The sequence below is a fragment of the Lissotriton helveticus genome, chromosome 3_2, assembly GCF_964261635.1.
Source record: "Lissotriton helveticus chromosome 3_2, aLisHel1.1, whole genome shotgun sequence".
NCBI lineage: Eukaryota > Metazoa > Chordata > Amphibia > Caudata > Salamandridae > Lissotriton > Lissotriton helveticus.
This window is the reverse complement of record NC_136062.1, coordinates 494,195,355-494,213,507: the sequence shown is the minus strand read 5'-3', so window position 1 is coordinate 494,213,507 and position 18,153 is coordinate 494,195,355. Positions and strand designations below refer to the sequence as shown.

At 50.4% G+C, this 18,153-nt stretch overlaps 1 protein-coding gene across 1 annotated transcript in view; it reads left to right on the top strand.

Moving 5' to 3' along the window:
- Positions 1–18,153, top strand: part of LOC144826099 (para-nitrobenzyl esterase-like) — a 256,871-nt gene that overhangs the window by 33,291 nt on the left and 205,427 nt on the right. Inside the window, exon 2 of the mRNA XM_078684481.1 lies at positions 13,129–13,236. Coding sequence (XP_078540607.1) covers positions 13,129–13,236 — 108 coding nt within the window. The remainder of the gene's footprint in view (positions 1–13,128; positions 13,237–18,153) is intronic.

Genomic DNA, 18,153 nt, shown 5'->3' with positions numbered 1-18,153 from the left:
GCTATTATCAAATGAGAACTTTCATTCCTACCTACACATCTTTAAATGTGGGTCCAAAAAATACACGACATAACCCCTCTATCTACAGGTCCAATTACACAAAGCTGCTGCACAATACCAATATCTATATTAAATTACTGCATAATGTAATAGCTAAAAATCGCCACTGTCACATACATTCTCCAATTGCATTCAGGCCAAGTGGCCATATTGCTGGTTCTTATTTCCCCTACTAGTTAAAGTGCCAAGTGTGATGTGCAAAGTGCAAAAGAAATAGTGCAAAAATGTGCAGATAAAATAAAAGACAAACAGATCATAAAAACATGTATTTCATGAGTAACTTAACCTTGCTCAGCCACAATCTATATTAAAAAATTGGAATCTTGCAACTGGATAAGCCTACCCGGACAGGCCCCTACTTCCTGGATGAATCCTAAATGCAGGTATGGAGGTCCTCCCTGTCATTTAATCCATTTGGATTCTTAGTGTTCAGCTCCAATATATATCTCGTCTCTAGGAGACGGAGTTTGGCCTCTCGGTCACCTCCTCTTCTGGATGCTGCCACTGTATCAATGACATAATATTGGATCTGACCTGGATTACCTGAATGTTTCAGTTTGAAGTGTGTGGCAACTGGGTAGGCCTGGTCATGTCCAACAATCGCCCGTATGTGCTGGAGTATCCGTTTGTGGCGGGCAGTCGGGTGCCGCCAATATACCTCAACCCACACGGACACTCCAACACATACACTGCATATTCTGTCCTGCATGCTAACCTTTTGTTGATTGCAATAGGTTCCTGTCTGAAGGGGCTGCTGTAATGCGTCCTGTTAGTACCATAGCGACAGGCCATACACTGGGGACATGATGTTTTAAAACCTTTACTGAGGGCTAACCAAGTGGCGGATAGTTGAGATTCCAGGGTATTCCTAACCAAAGCCTTGGCCATGGACGGGGATCTACAAAAAGTGAGAAGTGGTTTACTGGCTACTTTATGTCCAATAACAGGGTCGCTTTTAACTAGGTTCCAATTTTTATAAAGAATCCTTCTTAATTCCCCATGTTGGCGATTATAAGTTAATATAATACGCGATGGTACATGAGGAACCTGACCTTCAACTGCATCCACCCTCTCCTTAGGGATCATGGCCTCCTGTCTAGTGACAGATAGCGTATGATTGATTGCTTTTGTTAGGCTTTTGTTGGAATAACCTCTGGCTAGAAAACGTTTCCTACTCCCCTCGTGCGCTACTGCGCACTCTGAATCTGTGCTACAGATTCTTCTGATCCGAAGCATCTTCCTGTAGGGGACGCTCCGGATCAGATGTGCCGGATGGTGGCTGGCGGCGTGTAACACAGTATTGCCGGCAGTAGGCTTCCTGTACAGCTTGGTTGCCAGGGTGTTATTGTCAACATACACCTCCACATCTAAGAAACATAATGAACTGGAACTGATATTAGACATAAAATTCAAGTTAATACTATTCTTATTCAATTCTTCCACAAATGCCATGGCACTATCTTGGGTGCCCCTCCAGATGAAAAATAAATAATCTATGTCGCGTAGATAAAGCAGGATGTTATTAGTGGCAATCTCCAGGTCCCGCTCCTCCCACTGCCCCGTGTGCAGGCACGCGTAGCTGGGGGAGAAGCAGGCCCCCATAGCCACCCCTCTGACCTGTTGATAAATGGCATTGTTAAAGAAGAAATAAATCTGTTCCAGACACATCTGTGTCATGTTCAATAGCATCTTGTTATGAGCTGTCAGATTCGTGGGGCGTTTGTTGAGGTAGAATTCCATAGCTTTCAGTCCATCGCAGTGTCGTATGGAAGTATACAAGGCCGAGACATCAAGAGTCATTAGCAACATGTTGGGTCCCCAAGAGAACCGCTCCACCTTGCATAGGAAATCGAAAGAGTCCTCGACATAGGAGTACAATGATTTGACTGAATCTTGAAGAAAGATGTACCATGACTGGCTGGAATGTAGATTTCGGCTTGAAAGTGTTGTTACACTGGGCAACGGTTCATTAACGGCACAACCCCCGGTTAGCCCGGTTTGCCTGAGTGCCTGCTGCTCGTTTTGTAGTGTCCAAATCTCTTTGAAAGAATCCCGATCATCACTGTCCACCATCTCGGGACTATGTATAATTTCTGGCTGGTTTTTCTTTTTGGGTTGAAGCTGGAAAAGTTTACTAAGCTTTAACTTTCGGGTGAACCGATAAATGTCTATTCTAGTGTCCGCATAGTTCATGTTGCAAGGCGGACAATACGATAACCCTAAATTCAGGACAGCGGTCTCCCCCGCAGTAAGCTTGAGGTCAGTCAGATTTATTACTGATCTTGATTCTGTTGGTTCCCGTTCTTCTTCTGAAACCCGTTCCAGTGACCTTGTTTCCCCTGCTTGCCTCCATTTGCGTTTGCGGGCATGGCATTTACTCCGCTCGCTCCGCTTGAAGTTTGCCCTTTTTTTTTGCGCCAGCAGGTATTCGTGGCCTCAGCGTTTCTCGCCGATCCTGGCACAAACAGTTGACTTCTTGTGCCAGGGATAACTTTATAAATCCCAAGTTCGAATCTCTTGCTGGGTCCACTTCCGGATCACTCTCGGCAGCTGAACTGAGGTCTGAGGCTGAGACCGATGTTACCGTGGTTTCACTGGGTGTGCGCTGGGCTGCTCTATTTCCTCTTGCCCTAGTCTTCACAGCCTCATATCGTCGACCAAACGTGAAGACTTGCCCGTTTTGATAGTCGACACGGTCTCTTTCAAATTTAAAGGCCTTTCTCTTCTTAATGACCTCCTTTTCCTTATTGAGCCTAAGCATCATGTCATTCCTCATTTTTATCGTCTGGTATGTTGTTTCCAGTTTAGCTAATTCATGCTCCAAAACATCGATTTCCCCCTGCAGTTTGATGCGGTCACTCTTAGCGTATTTGACCAGAATGTGCAATAATTTGCTAGAAGACTCCAGATTTGCCTCTGCCCACTCTGTCAACATTGCAGGGTCCGGGTTGTCATAACTCGGGGCTATGGTAATTCGTAGCACCCTAGGAACACGTCCGAGTTGCAGGTAACGTGAAAGGGACCGGTGCTCCCACCACTCAAACTGTTCCGAGCGCATTAACCGCTCCAATTTTCTGAACAAGTCTCTCATGGTGGGGCTCCCAGTACTGTGACTTGCTGGTATTGTACTCATTGATCCCCCGGCCGAGGAATCAAGATACATGCTCGGCTGCGCAGTACGTCAGCAGACATGTTAAAATGCGCTTAAATTAAATGTCAATATCCTTTTAATGCACCTTATAAAATGGCTACCGGGGCTTAGATAAATGTCTTGCCCAGTCCCGCGCACACTCCCCACTGATAATTCCGCAAGTCCTGCCTGGGACCGATTGCAAGAAATCCGCTCCTGGGCCCCGGAACGGGACGCTCTGACTTCTTTCCCCCAGGCAGTCGATAAACGGCTTCTCAGGGGCTTTAGCGGCTTACTCCTCACCGGAGACAATATTACTCTGAAAGCCGGAAGGAATCCGGATCAGCTGCTTCCTGCCGCGTTGCCCTGCTTGGGGAGGGGTCTAACTCGTACCGTGGAAGCCTTTGGTACCGAGATATCCAGAGGATCGTCAAACTGCGAGCTCGCATTTTTTATATATGTATATATTATTTATATTTCATATAACATTATAGGACAATTCACCAGATCAAATGCCCTAGAGAGATCCATAAATGCTACATGTCTAGACCACCCCTCCCCCAACATTGACATATTTACCTAGGATAAACTGCAGGTTTCTGCACTGATCAATAGTGCCCAAACCTCTACGAAACCCATATTGCACCCTAGAAAGTATCTGCTTCTCCTCTAACCCAGACTCCATTTGGAGGCAATAAAACTACCCAGGATCATCCATGATCTATCCAGCAAGGAGATTAAAGTGTAATCCAGAGGGTACTCCAATTTGTAATCCATTGGAATGCATCCAAAGTACAATCCAAAGGAGCCCTCTCAAAATGTAATTGAAAGGGGTGCAGCCAAACTGTAATGCAAAGGAGTATACCTAAAATGTAATGTAATGGGGCACTTCTAAAGGTAATCCAAAGAAAGTAATCCAAGGAAGTATTCGCAAAATGTAGTCCAAAAGAGTACATCAAAGGATTATACATAAAATGTAATCCAAAGGGGTACTTCCAAAGTGTAATCCCCTGGAGTATATCCAAAATGTAATCCAAAGGGGTACTTCCAAAGTGTAATCCACTGGAGTATATCCAAAATGTAATCCAAAGGGGTACTTCCAAAGTGTAATCCACTGGAGTATATCCAAAATGTAATCCAAAGGAGTATACCTAAAATGTAATTGAATGGGGCACTTCTAAAGGTAATCCAAAAAAGTAATCCAATGAAGTACTTTCAAAATGTAGTCCAAAAGAGTACATCCAAAGGATTATACATAAAGTGTAATCCAAATGAGTATATCTAAAGTGTAATCCAAAAGTGCATACCTGAAGTGTAATCCAATGGGATATTTCCAAAGTGCAATCCAAAGGAGTACATCTAAAGTGTAATCCAGAGGGTAATCCAAAGTGTAATCTTTTGAGATGTGCCCAAAGTGTAATTCAAAATGGCATGCTGAAAGTGTAATCGAAAGGCATATTCCAAAGTGTAGTTCCACTGTTGCAGAGTGTCACTGCAGCCCATTTACCAGTCTTTGGGGGTAGACTTGGGGATTACTTGTTAAATAAGGCAAACAACTTCCTACTCCCTGAACTGGAAAAGAACTGGTCCTCCAGAGTCAGCTCATGGCATCCGTTCAGATTCCAGACGGAGCTCTCCGGCACAGATAGCGACAGCCGCACTGGAATAGGACACACCACATTGCCGCGTCTCCTGGCTTGGCTCAAGCTTGGCTCAGAAGAACCCAGATGTTTGCGCTGCTGAAACTATTGAAACTATACTGCCCTGGAAAGGAGCTCCCCGACTGTGAGAGCAAGAGCGCAGCTGTTTGGATCTAAGTGAAGGACAACTGGCGGGAATGAGCCAGCCCTGGAGCCCACCGAATCTGCAGCCACCTGCTTAGAGCTAGCCCTGGAGCCCACCAAGTCTGCAGCCACCTGCTGAGAGCTAGCCCTGGAGCCCACCAAGTCTGCAGCCACCTGCTGAGAGCTAGCCCTGGAGCCCACCAAGTCTGCAGCCACCTGCTGAGAGCTAGCCCTGGAGCCCACCAAGTCTGCAGACACCTGCTGAGAGCCAGCCCTGGAGCCCACCAAGTCTGCAGACACCTGCTGAGAGCTAGCCCTGGAGCCCAACAAGTCTGCAGCCACCTGCTGAGAGCTAGCCCTGGAGCCACGGAAGTCTACAGCCACCTGCTGAGAGCTAGCCCTGGAGCCACGGAAGTCTACAGCCACCTGCTGAGAGCAAGCCCTGGAGCCACGCAAGTCTACAGCCACCTGCTGAGAGCTAGCCCTGGAGCCCACCAAGTCTGCAGCCACCTGCTGAGAGCTAGCCCTGGAGCCACGCAAGTCTGCAGCCACCTGCTGAGAGCTAGCCCTGGAGCCACGGAAGTCTACAGCCACCTGCTGAGAGCTAGCCCTGGAGCCACGGAAGTCTACAGCCACCTGCTGAGAGCAAGCCCTGGAGCCACGCAAGTCTGCAGCCACCTGCTGAGAGCTAGCCCTGGAGCCACGCAAGTCTGCAGCCACCTGCTGAGAGCTAGCCCTGGAGCCACGCAAATCTGCAGCCTCCTTCCAAAAAGCGAGTCGCAAAACCTATTTAGCAAGTTGCAAAAAAATTGCAACTCGCTAAATAGGCTATGTACATGGCCCAATATGTTTTAGCATGCGCTAACCCGTTTGCGCATGCAAAAACGGGTCGTACATCTGGCCCCTAAATAAACCGCCTGGTGTGGGGGAGTCATTATATTGTGTGTGTTTTTTTAGGAAACAAAATCCTGCTTTGGGATTTTGTTTTTTGTATAGAACAAAAACATGTTAAACGTTCCTCGCACGGTACCGCTCTTTTGACAGTACCATCCGTCAAGCTTGCCATACATCGAGAGGAACTGCTGTGACGGCAGCTGCTGTCAATGTTAAGACTTGTCTACAGGGCTGGTGGACAACTCTAAATTAAGGGGCACATGCATGAAAGTTTCATTTTGCGATTACCAATTAGTGATTTTTTAGAAATCGCTATTTGGTAATCGCAAAATGCAATGCAACAAAACAAACAGCAAATAACGATTCACTAATTGCAATTCCTTAAAGTTGATGGTAATTAGCGTTTCCTAAATGCATAGTTCGCATTTAGGAAAGGCTTCTTGCATTTGCATTAGGATTCGCAAATTATGATTCCCTATTTGCAGCTTTAAATCAGCGCCTTATTTTTTGTGAGTAGCGGTCCTGACTGAAGATCATGTTTGTTGTCTGTGTCAAGTTGTATCTGAGTCTCAAACCCCTACTCCCTCTGGGAGGAAGGCTCATTTTCAAACCCCTACTTCCTCCAGGAGTAAGGCTCAGTTTCAAACCCCTACTCCCTCTGGGAGGAAGGCTCATTTTCAAACCCCTACTACCTCCAGCAGTGAGGCTCAGTTTCAAACCCCTACTACCTCCGGCAGTAAGGCTCAGTTTCAAGCCCCTACTACCTCCAGCAGTAAGGCTCAGTTTCAAACCCCTACTACCTTCAGCAGTAAGGCTCAGTTTCAAGCCCCTACTACCTCCGGCAGTAAGGCTCAGTTTCAAGCCCCTACTACCTCCGGCAGTAAGGCTCAGTTTCAAACCCCTACTACCTCCGGCAGTAAGGCTCAGTTTCAAGCCCCTACTACCTCCAGCAGTAAGGCTCAGTTTCAAACCCCTACTACCTCCAGCAGTAAGGCTCAGTTTCAAGCCCCTACTACCTCCAGCAGTAAGGCTCATTTTCAAACCCCTACTTCCTCCAGGAGTAAGGCTCAGTTTCAAACCCCTACTCCCTCTGGGAGGAAGGCTCATTTTCAAACCCCTACTACCTCCAGCAGTGAGGCTCAGTTTCAAACCCCTACTACCTCCGGCAGTAAGGCTCAGTTTCAAGCCCCTACTACCTCCAGCAGTAAGGCTCAGTTTCAAACCCCTACTACCTTCAGCAGTAAGGCTCAGTTTCAAGCCCCTACTACCTCCGGCAGTAAGGCTCAGTTTCAAGCCCCTACTACCTCCGGCAGTAAGGCTCAGTTTCAAACCCCTACTACCTCCGGCAGTAAGGCTCAGTTTCAAACCCCTACTACCTCCAGCAGTAAGGCTCAGTTTCAAGCCCCTACTACCTCCAGCAGTAAGGCTCAGTTTCAAACCCCTACTGCCTCCAGGAGTAAGGCTCAGTTTCAAACCCCTACTACCTCCAGCAGTAAGGCTCAGTTTCAAACCCCTACTACCTCCGGCAGTAAGGCTCAGTTTCAAACCCCTACTGCCTCCAGGAGTAAGGCTCAGTTTCAAACCCCTACTGCCTCCAGGAGTAAGGCTCAGTTTCAAACCCCTACTACCTCCGGGAGTAAGGCTCAGTTTCAAACCCCTACTGCCTCCAGGAGTAAGGCTCAGTTTCAAACCCCTACTACCTCCAGCAGTAAGGCTCAGTTTCAAACCCCTACTACCTCCGGCAGTAAGGCTCAGTTTCAAACCCCTACTACCTCCAGGAGTAAGGCTCAGTTTCAAACCCCTACTACCTCCAGGAGTAAGGCTCAGTTTCAAACCCCTACTACCTCCGGGAGTAAGGCTCAGTTTCAAACCCCTACTGCCTCCAGGAGTAAGGCTCAGTTTCAAACCCCTACTACCTCCGGGAGTAAGGCTCAGTTTCAAACCCCTACTGCCTCCAGGAGTAAGGCTCAGTTTCAAACCCCTACTACCTCCAGCAGTAAGGCTCAGTTTCAAACCCCTACTACCTCCGGCAGTAAGGCTCAGTTTCAAACCCCTACTACCTCCAGGAGTAAGGCTCAGTTTCAAACCCCTACTACCTCCAGGAGTAAGGCTCAGTTTCAAACCCCTACTACCTCCGGCAGTAAGGCTCAGTTTCAAACCCCTACTACCTCCGGGAGAAAGGCTCAGTTTCAAACCCCTACTACCGGGAGTAAGGCTCAGGTTCCCCTACTACCTCCGGCAGTAAGGCTCAGTTTCAAACCCCTACTACCTCCAGGAGTAAGGCTCAGTTTCAAACCCCTACTACCTCCGGCAGTAAGGCTCAGTTTCAAACCCCTACTACCTCCAGGAGTAAGGCTCAGTTTCAAACCCCTACTACTTCCAGCAGTAAGGCTCAGTTTCAAGCCCCTACTACCTCCGGCAGTAAGGCTCAGTTTCAAACCCCTACTACCTCCAGGAGTAAGGCTCAGTTTCAAACCCCTACTACCTCCAGGAGTAAGGCTCAGTTTCAAACCCCTACTACCTCCAGGAGTAAGGCTCAGTTTCAAGCCCCTACTACCTTCAGCAGTAAGGCTCAGTTTCAAGCCCCTACTACCTCCAGGAGTAAGGCTCAGTTTCAAACCCCTACTACCTCCAGGAGTAAGGCTCAGTTTCAAACCCCTACTACCTCCGGCAGTAAGGCTCAGTTTCAAAACCCTACTACCTCCGGCAGTAAGGCTCAGTTTCAAGCCCCTACTACCTCCAGGAGTAAGGCTCAGTTTCAAGCCCCTATGACCTCCAGGAGTAAGGCTCAGTTTCAAACCCCTACTACCTCCGGCAGTAAGGCTCAGTTTCAAACCCCTACTACCTCCGGCAGTAAGGCTCAGGTTCCCCTACTACCTCCAGCAGTAAGGCTCAGTTTCAAACCCCTACTACCTCCAGCAGTAAGGCTCAGTTTCAAACCCCTACTATCTCCAAGAATAAGGCTCAGTTTCAAACCCCTACTACCTTCAGCAGTAAGGCTCAGTTTAAAACCCATACTTCCTCCAGCAGTAAGGCTCAGTTTCAAACCCCTACTACCTTCAGCAGTAAGGCTCAGTTTAAAAACCCTACTCCCTCCGGGAGAAAGGCTCAGTTTCAAACCCCTACTACCTCCGGCAGTAAGGCTCAATTTCAAACCCCTACTACCTCCGGCAGTAAGGCTCAGTTTCAAACCCCTACTACCTCCGGCAGTAAGGCTCAGTTTCAAACCCCTACTACCTCCGGGAGTAAGGCTCAGTTTCAAACCCCTACTACCTCCGGCAGTAAGGCTCAGTTTCAAACCCCTGCTACCTCCAGCAGTAAGGCTCAGTTTCAAACCCCTACTACCTCCGGCAGTAAGGCTCAGTTTAAAACCCCTACTACCGCCAGGAGTAAGGCTCAGTTTCAAGCCCCTACTACCTTCAGCAGTAAGGCTCAGTTTAAAACCCCTACTACCTCCAGCAGTAAGGCTCAGTTTCAAACCCCTACTACCTTCAGCAGTAAGGCTCAGTTTAAAACCCGTACTACCAGCAGTAAGGCTCAGTTTCAAACCCCTACTACCTTCAGCAGTAAGGCTCAGTTTAAAAACCCTACTCACTCCGGGAGAAAGGCTCAGTTTCAAAACCCTACTACCTCCGGCAGTAAGGCTCAGTTTCAAACCCCTACTACCTCCGGCAGTAAGGCTCAGTTTCAAACCCCTACTACCTCCAGCAGTAAGGCTCAGTTTCAAACCCCTACTACCTCCAGGAGTAAGGCTCAGTTTCAAACCCCTACTACCTCCGGGAGTAAGGCTCAGTTTCAAACCCCTACTACCTCCGGCAGTAAGGCTCAGTTTCAAACCCCTACTACCTCCGGCAGTAAGGCTCAGTTTCAAACCCCTACTACCTCCAGCAGTAAGGCTCAGTTTCAAACCCCTACTACCTCCGGCAGTAAGGCTCAGTTTCAAACCCCTACTACCTCCGGCAGTAAGGCTCAGTTTCAAACCCCTACTACCTCCAGCAGTAAGGCTCAGTTTCAAACCCCTACTACCTCCGGGAGTAAGGCTCAGTTTCAAACCCCTACTACCTCCGGGAGTAAGGCTCAGTTTCAAACCCCTACTACCTCCGGCAGTAAGGCTCAGTTTCAAACCCCTACTACCTCCGGCAGTAAGGATCAGTTTAAAACCCCTACTACCTCCAGGAGTAAGGCTCAGTTTCAAGCCCCTACTACCTTCAGCAGTAAGGCTCAGTTTAAAACCCCTACTACCTCCGGCAGTAAGGCTCAGTTTAAAACCCCTACTACCTCCAGCAGTAAGGCTCAGTTTCAAACCCCTACCACCTTCAGCAGTAAGGCTCAGTTTAAAACCCCTACTACCTCCAGGAGAAAGGCTCAGTTTCAAGCCCCTACTACCTTCAGCAGTAAGGCTCAGTTTAAAACCCCTACTACCTCCAGCAGTAAGGCTCAGTTTAAAACCCCTACTACCTCCAGCAGTAAGGCTCAGGTTCCCCTACTACCTCCGGCAGTAAGGCTCAGGTTCCCCTACTACCTCCAGGAGAAAGGCTCAGTTTCAAGCCCCTACTACCTTCAGCAGTAAGGCTCAGTTTCAAACCCCTACTACCTCCAGCAGTAAGGCTCAGGTTCCCCTACTACCTCCGGCAGTAAGGCTCAGGTTCCCCTACTACCTCAAGGAGTAAGGCTCAGGTTCCCCTACTACCTCCGGCAGTAAGGCTCAGTTTCAAGCCCCTACTACCTACAGCAGTAAGGCTCAGTTTCAAGCCCCTACTACCTCCAGGAGTAAGGCTCAGTTTCAAACCCCTACTACCTCCGGCAGTAAGGCTCAGTTTCAAGCCCCTACTACCTTCAGCAGTAAGGCTCAGTTTCAAGCCCCTACTACATCCAGGAGTAAGGCTCAGTTTCAAACCCCTACTACCTCCAGCAGTAAGGCTCAGTTTCAAACCCCTACTACCATCAGCAGTAAGGCTCAGTTTCAAGCCCCTACTACCTCCAGGAGTAAGGCTCAGTTTCAAACCCCTACTACATCCAGGAGTAAGGCTCAGTTTCAAACCCCTACTACCTCCAGCAGTAAGGCTCAGTTTCAAACCCCTACTACCTCCAGCAGTAAGGCTCAGTTTCAAGCCCCTACTACCTCCAGCATGAAGGCTCAGTTTCAAGCCCCTACTACATCCAGGAGTAAGGCTCAGTTTCAAACCCCTACTACCTTCAGCAGTAAGGCTCAGTTTCAAACCCCTACTACCTTCAGCAGTAAGGCTCAGTTTCAAGCCCCTACTACCTTCAGCAGTAAGGCTCAGTTTCAAGCCCCTACTACCTCCAGGAGTAAGGCTCAGTTTCAAGCCCCTACTACCTCCAGGAGTAAGGCTCAGTTTCAAGCCCCTACTACCTCCAGGAGTAAGGCTCAGTTTCAAACCCCTACTACCTCCGGCAGTAAGGCTCAGTTTCAAACCCCTACTACCTTCAGCAGTAAGGCTCAGTTTTAAACCCCTACTACCTTCAGCAGTAAGGCTCAGTTTCAAACCCCTACTACCTTCAGCAGTAAGGCTCAGTTTCAAACCCCTACTACCTTCAGCAGTAAGGCTCGGTTTCAAGCCCCTACTACCTCCAGGAGTAAGGCTCAGTTTCAAACCCCTACTACTTCCAGCAGTAAGGCACAGTTTCAAGCCCCTACTACCTCCAGGAGTAAGGCTCAGTTTCAAACTCCTACTACCTCCAGCAGTAAGGCTCAGTTTCAAGCCCCTACTACCTCCAGGAGAAAGGCTCAGTTTCAAACCCCTACTACCTTCAGCAGTAAGGCTCAGTTTCAAACCCCTACTACCTTCAGCAGTAAGGCTCAGTTTCAAGCCCCTACTACCTTCAGCAGTAAGGCTCAGTTTCAAGCCCCTACTACCTCTAGGAGTAAGGCTCAGTTTCAAACCCCTACAACCTCCAGCAGTAAGGCTCAGTTTCAAGCCCCTACTACCTCCAGGAGTAAGGCTCAGTTTCAAACTCCTACTACCTCCAGCAGTAAGGCTCAGTTTCAAGCCCCTACTACCTCCAGGAGAAAGGCTCAGTTTCAAACCCCTACTACCTTCAGCAGTAAGGCTCAGTTTCAAACCCCTACTACCTTCAGCAGTAAGGCTCAGTTTCAAGCCCCTACTACCTTCAGCAGTAAGGCTCAGTTTCAAGCCCCTACTACCTCCAGGAGTAAGGCTCAGTTTCAAACCCCTACAACCTCCAGCAGTAAGGCTCAGTTTCAAGCCCCTACTACCTCCAGGAGTAAGGCTCAGTTTCAAACTCCTACTACCTCCAGCAGTAAGGCTCAGTTTCAAGCCCCTACTACCTCCAGGAGTAAGGCTCAGTTTCAAACTCCTACTACCTCCAGCAGTAAGGCTCAGTTTCAAGCCCCTACTACCTCCAGGAGTAAGGCTTAGTTTCAAACCCCTACTACTTTCAGCAGTAAGGCTCAGTTTCAAGCCCCTACTACCTCCAGGAGTAAGGCTCAGTTTCAAACCCCTACTACCTCCAGCAGTAAGGCTCAGTTTCAAGCCCCTACTACCTCCAGGAGTAAGGCTCAGTTTCAAACCCCTACTACCTCCAGCAGTAAGGCTCAGTTTCAAACCCCTACTACCTTCAGCAGTAAGGCTCAATTTCAAGCCCCTACTACCTCCAGGAGTAAGGCTCAGTTTCAAACCCCTACTACATCCAGCAGTAAGGCTCAGTTTCAAGCCCCTACTACCTCCAGGAGTAAGGCTCAGTTTCAAACTCCTACTACCTTCAGCAGTAAGGCTCAGTTTCAAGCCCCTACTACCTCCAGGAGTAAGGCTCAGTTTCAAGCCACTACTTCCTCCAGGAGTAAGGCTCAGTTTCAAACCCCTATTACCTCCAGGAGTAAGGCTCAGTTTCAAACTCCTACTTCCTCCAGGAGTAAGGCTCAGTTTCCCCTACTACCTCCAGGAGTAAGGCTCAGTTTCCCCTACTACCTTCAGCAGTAAGGCTCAGTTTCAAACCCTTACTACCTCCAGGGGTAAGGCTTCATTGCTTGAATCATTTTCTTTGAGACTTAGATGTACAAAGTGAGTTTTTTTAAATTTGAGTGAAATTCTTCCTGAGTCCCAGGGCCCTTGGTGGTAACCAACAGGCTCCGCCCTGCTTCACTGGCCATCACAGACCTCAAAGATCATCCCTCAGGTGTGTACCACCCTCTCCTCTCCCTCGAGGGTACCTTACTGCTCCTCATAAAGAGTCAGGGTTTGGCACCTTGTTTGACCCCCCAATTCATTCTCTCCTCAGGAAACTATGGCTTCATGGATCAGATCGCAGCGCTGAAGTGGGTTCAGAACAATGTTCAGGCCTTTGGGGGAGACCCAGCGAAGGTGACCATCTACGGCCAGAGCTCAGGTAAGAATAAGGAACCAGAAACTACACTGGTTATAGCTTATGTAAAGCCTGTCCTCCCCACCTCTGCATACACCCTCCTCTGTTTGCACCTCACCTTCTCTGTGTCCATCTCACCTTCCTCTGTGTCCATCTCACCTTCTCTGTGTCCTTCTCACCTTCTCTGTGTCCATCTCACCCTCCTCTGTGTGCACCTCACCTTCTCTGTGTACACCATCCGTTGTGTCCACCTCACCATCTCTGCGCACACCCTTCCCTCTCTACTCCTTCTCTGTGCACACCCTGGCAAATCCCCTCCTTACCTTCCCTGTGTACTTCCAGCTCTGTCCCTACCTTCTCTGCGTAGACCCTACTCTGTGTGCACCTCTCCTTCACTGTGTCCATCTCACCTTCTCTGTGTGCATCTCACCCTCCTCTGTGTCCATCTCATCTCCTCTGTGTCCCTCTCACCTTCTCTGTGTCCATCTTACCCTTCTCTTTGTCCATCTCACCATCCTCTGTGTCCCTCTCACCTTCTCTGTGTCCATCTCACCTTCTCTGTGTCCATCTCACCTTCTCTATGTGCACCTCTCCTTCTCTGTGTCCATCTCACCCTCCTCTGTGTGCACCTCACCTTCTCTGTGTCCATCTCACCTTCTCTGTGTCCATCTCACCTTCTCTGTGTCCATCTCACCTTCTCTGTGTCCATCTCACCCTCCTCTGTGTGCACCTCACCCTCCTCTGTGTCCATCTCACCATCTCTGTGTCCATCTCACCCTCCTCTGTGTCCATCTCACCTTCTCTGTGTCCATCTCACCCTCCTCTGTGTGCATCTCATCCTCCTCTGTGTGCACCTCACCTTCTCTTTGTCCATCTCACATTCTCTGTGTCCATCTCACCCTGCTCAGTGTGCACCTTACCCTCCTCTGTGTCCATCTCACCTCATCTGTGTCCATCTCACCCTTCTCTTTGTCCATCTCACCATCCTCTGTGTGCACCTCACCTTCTCTGTGTGCACCTCACCTTCTCTGTGTCCATCTCACCTTCTCTGTGTGCACCTCTCCTTCTCTATGTCCATCTCACCCTCCTCTGTGTGCACCTCACCTTCTCTGTGTCCATCTCACCCTCCTCTGTGTGCATCTCATCCTCCTCTGTGTGTACCTCACCTTCTCTGTGTCCATCTCACCCTCCTCTGTGTGCACCTCACCTTCTCTGTGTCCATCTCATCTTCTCTGTGTCCATTTCACCTTCTCTGTGTCCATCTCACCTTCTCTTTGTCCATCTCACCCTCCTCTGTGTGCACCTCACCTTCTCTGTGTCCATCTCACCTTCTCTGTGTCCATCTCACCTTCTCTGTGTCCATCTCACCTTCTCTGTGTCCATCTCACCTTCTCTGTGTCCATCTCACCCTCATCTGTGTGCACCTCACCTTCTCTGTGTCCATCTCACCTTCTCTTTGTCCATCTCACCGTCTCTTTGTCCATCTCATCTTCTCTGTGTCCATCTCACCTTCTCTTTGTCCATCTCACCTTCGCTGTGTCCATCTCACCTTCTCTTTGTCCATCTCACCTTCTCTTTGTCCATCTCACCTTCTCTGTGTCCATCTCACCTTCTCTGTGTCCATCTCACCTTCTCTGTGTCCATCTCATCCCCCTCTGTGTGCACCTCACCTTCTCTGTGTCCATCTCACCTTCTCTGTGTCCATCTCAGCCTCCTCGTTGTGCACCTCACCTTCTCTGTGTCCATCTCACCTTCTCTGTGTCCATCTCACCTTCTCTGTGTCCATCTCACCCTCCTCTGTGTGCACCTCACCTTCTCTGTGTCCATCTCACCTTCTCTGTGTCCATCTCACCCTCATCTGTGTGCACCTCACCTTCTCTGTGTCCATCTCACCTTCTCTTTGTCCATCTCACCTTCTCTGTGTCCATCTCACCTTCTCTTTGTCCATCTCACCTTCTCTTTGTCCATCTCATTTTCTCTGTGTCCATCTCACCTTCTCTGTGTCCATCTCACCCTCCTCTGTGTGCACCTCACCTTCTCTGTGTCCATCTCACATTCTCTGTGTCCATCTCACCTTCTCTGTGTCCATCTCACCTTCTCTGTGTCCATCTCACTTTCTCTGTGTCCATCTCACCCTCCTCTGTGTGCACCTCACCTTCTCTGTGTCCATCTCACCTTCTCTTTGTCCATCTCACCTTCTCTGTGTCCATCTCACCTTCTCTTTGTCCATCTCACCTTCTCTTTGTCCATCTCACCTTCTCTGTGTCCATCTCACCTTCTCTGTGTCCATCTCACCTTCTCTGTGTCCATCTCATCCTCCTCTGTGTGCACCTCACCTTCTCTGTGTCCATCTCACCTTCTCTGTGTCCATCTCACCCTCCTCTTTGTGCACCTCACCTTCTCTGTGTCCATCTCACCTTCTCTGTGTCCATCTCACCTTCTCTGTGTCCATCTCACCCTCATCTGTGTGCACCTCACCTTCTCTGTGTCCATCTCACCATCTCTGTTGGACCCGGCCTCGTGGCGTGGTCCTACCCCTCCCGCATGGCGGGCCCGGGACGACATCGGGCCTCCGTCCACCCGCCGTCGACCCCCCTGAACACGAACCATTGACGAGAGCAGCCCCCTTGGCAACCCACGGGTCGCCCCCCTTGAACTCCTGCAGACCCTGCTCGTCAACCCTACCGGTCTGGCGACCATGCTAGGCCACCATACCCGGCCCGACGCCATCTTGGGCCCGTCACGTCCCGAGCACGTGGCCACAGCCATCCCTGGCCCCGGCCCCAGCAAAGCCCCGACATCGAGGCACCAAGATCCTCCCAGGTGGTAGAGTAGCCACTTGACGGATCCCGGAGGAGGGGATTTTCGATGGGCCTCCAGCCGTCCCCGGACGCCTGGTATCGATCGCCCTCCAGCCTCCCTGGGCGCTGGCTCCACCTCCCTGCTGGGTGTCTGGACACCTTCATCCCGGCCCCGCTGACCCCCAGGCGCGAGGGTCCGGACATCAAAGGACTCCAGTCCTATATCTGGGCCAGCCCTGGATTAGGACTCCAGTTGTATCTTGGAGTCGAAGCCCTGCTGACTTTGTCGCGGCTGATCCTGATCCGAACTCATGCCCTGGAACTTTCGAGGCCCTGCTGACGCGGTCGCGGCCTGACCAAGCTGAACCATCTTCGAGGCCCTGCTGACGCTGTCGCGGCCTGACCAAGCTGAACCATCTTCGAGGCCCTGCTGACGCTGTCGCGGCCTGACCAAGCTGAACCATCTTCGAGGCCCTGCTGACGCTGTCGCGGCCTGACTGAGCTCAACCATCTTCGAGGCCCTGCTGACGCTGTCGCGGCCTAACCAACGCTGAACTACACCAAGGCCCTGCTGACGCTGTCGCGGCCTGACCCCTTGAACTATTCACGCACCAGTTGGTGCCAAGACTGTCCCGCTACCCCCTCACTCCCGAAACCAAGACTTTACGGATCCCTCGATCCCTGCCTGCTAACCTGCCAAGAACGTGCCTTCATTTTATTATATAAAAATACTTGTGAATATTCCTTCGTGTGGTGTCCATCTGTAGTAGTGTGATTGCTCCGCTGTTACGATTGTAGGAGAGGAGCCTCGCCAAGGAGGCCTCCCTACGGCGCTCGGCCTATTCCATAGAGAGAGGTGGGTCTCGGGGCGGACAGTAAGACATCTTCTGTCTCCCCTGGGATCGCCTTTCTAACATTGGTGTCAAGCGACGGGATCCGAGCCCACGCAAATCGTACATCGAATAACTCGCCACTACTAACAGAGACCCACAACCATAATGACTACTAAGGAAGCCGGAATGACCACAGAATTCCAGAAGGAACGATTAGAGGATTACACCCATAAAGAACTCAAACAATTCTGCAAAGCCCTGGGTATCGCTACCACCGGACTAAGCACGAAAGACGATTTCAAAGACGCGCTGCAAACGTGGGTGGAAACCGGAGCGACCCCACCCCAAGCTAACAATGACATTGTCCTAGAAGTACCCCTGAGTACAGTCATGGCCCGCGTGGAAGAAAGAACCGCCAACAGAGAACCGGGCCTCTCCCACGAAGACGCCCGGGAACGAGAGAGTCGGCTCCATGAACTAGAGCTCGTCCGACTCCGGCTGGATGGAGAACTTCAACTAGCAGAAAAGAAAATGGCCATTAAGCAACTACGATTAGAGGGAGATCTGGAAGAAAGGCGGAGGCAAAGGGAATTGGAAGAAAGAAAGCTCACATACGAACACGAGCACGGCCTCAAAGAACTCGAGATCAAAGCCAAGATCGAAGAGGCTGGCGCCGCGGTAACCCGGGACCCCCCACCTCCTGCCGACCCAAAGGTCCACATTCCCAAGGATATCGTCAAGGAATACTACAAGAATGACGATATCCAGCAATGGTTCAAAGCGTATGAAGTGGCCAAGACCGCGCACGGCATCCCGCGAAAAGATTGGGGTGCCGGCTTATGGGGGAGATTTGTCAGCGAAGGAAGAGACACCCTGCTCGAGATGGCCAAGGACGTGATGTCCTCCTACGACCACATGAAGGACGCCCTGCTCACCCGGTATGGCCTCACCCCCGAGATGTACCGACAGCGGTTCAGAGACTGCAAAAAGATCCCCGGTACCACGTGGGTAGAGTACGTACACTTTTATAGCCGGGCCCTGGAAGGGTGGATAAAGGGCAGCAAAGTGTCCACCTACGAGCAGCTGTTCGACCTCATCGTTTGGGAGCACCTCTCCAACAACTGCTTTGTTGAGCTCAGACAGCATCTCCTCGACAGCAAGCTGACCGAGCCTCGAAAACTCGCCGTCGAGTCCGATCGATGGGTGAGCACCCGGGTCCCCCGGACCCCGATAGGAGAAACGGGACGAAACGGCCAGGGGCACCACCGTCAGCGTGGCGGCGGAGGAGGCCAGAACAGGAGCCGAGA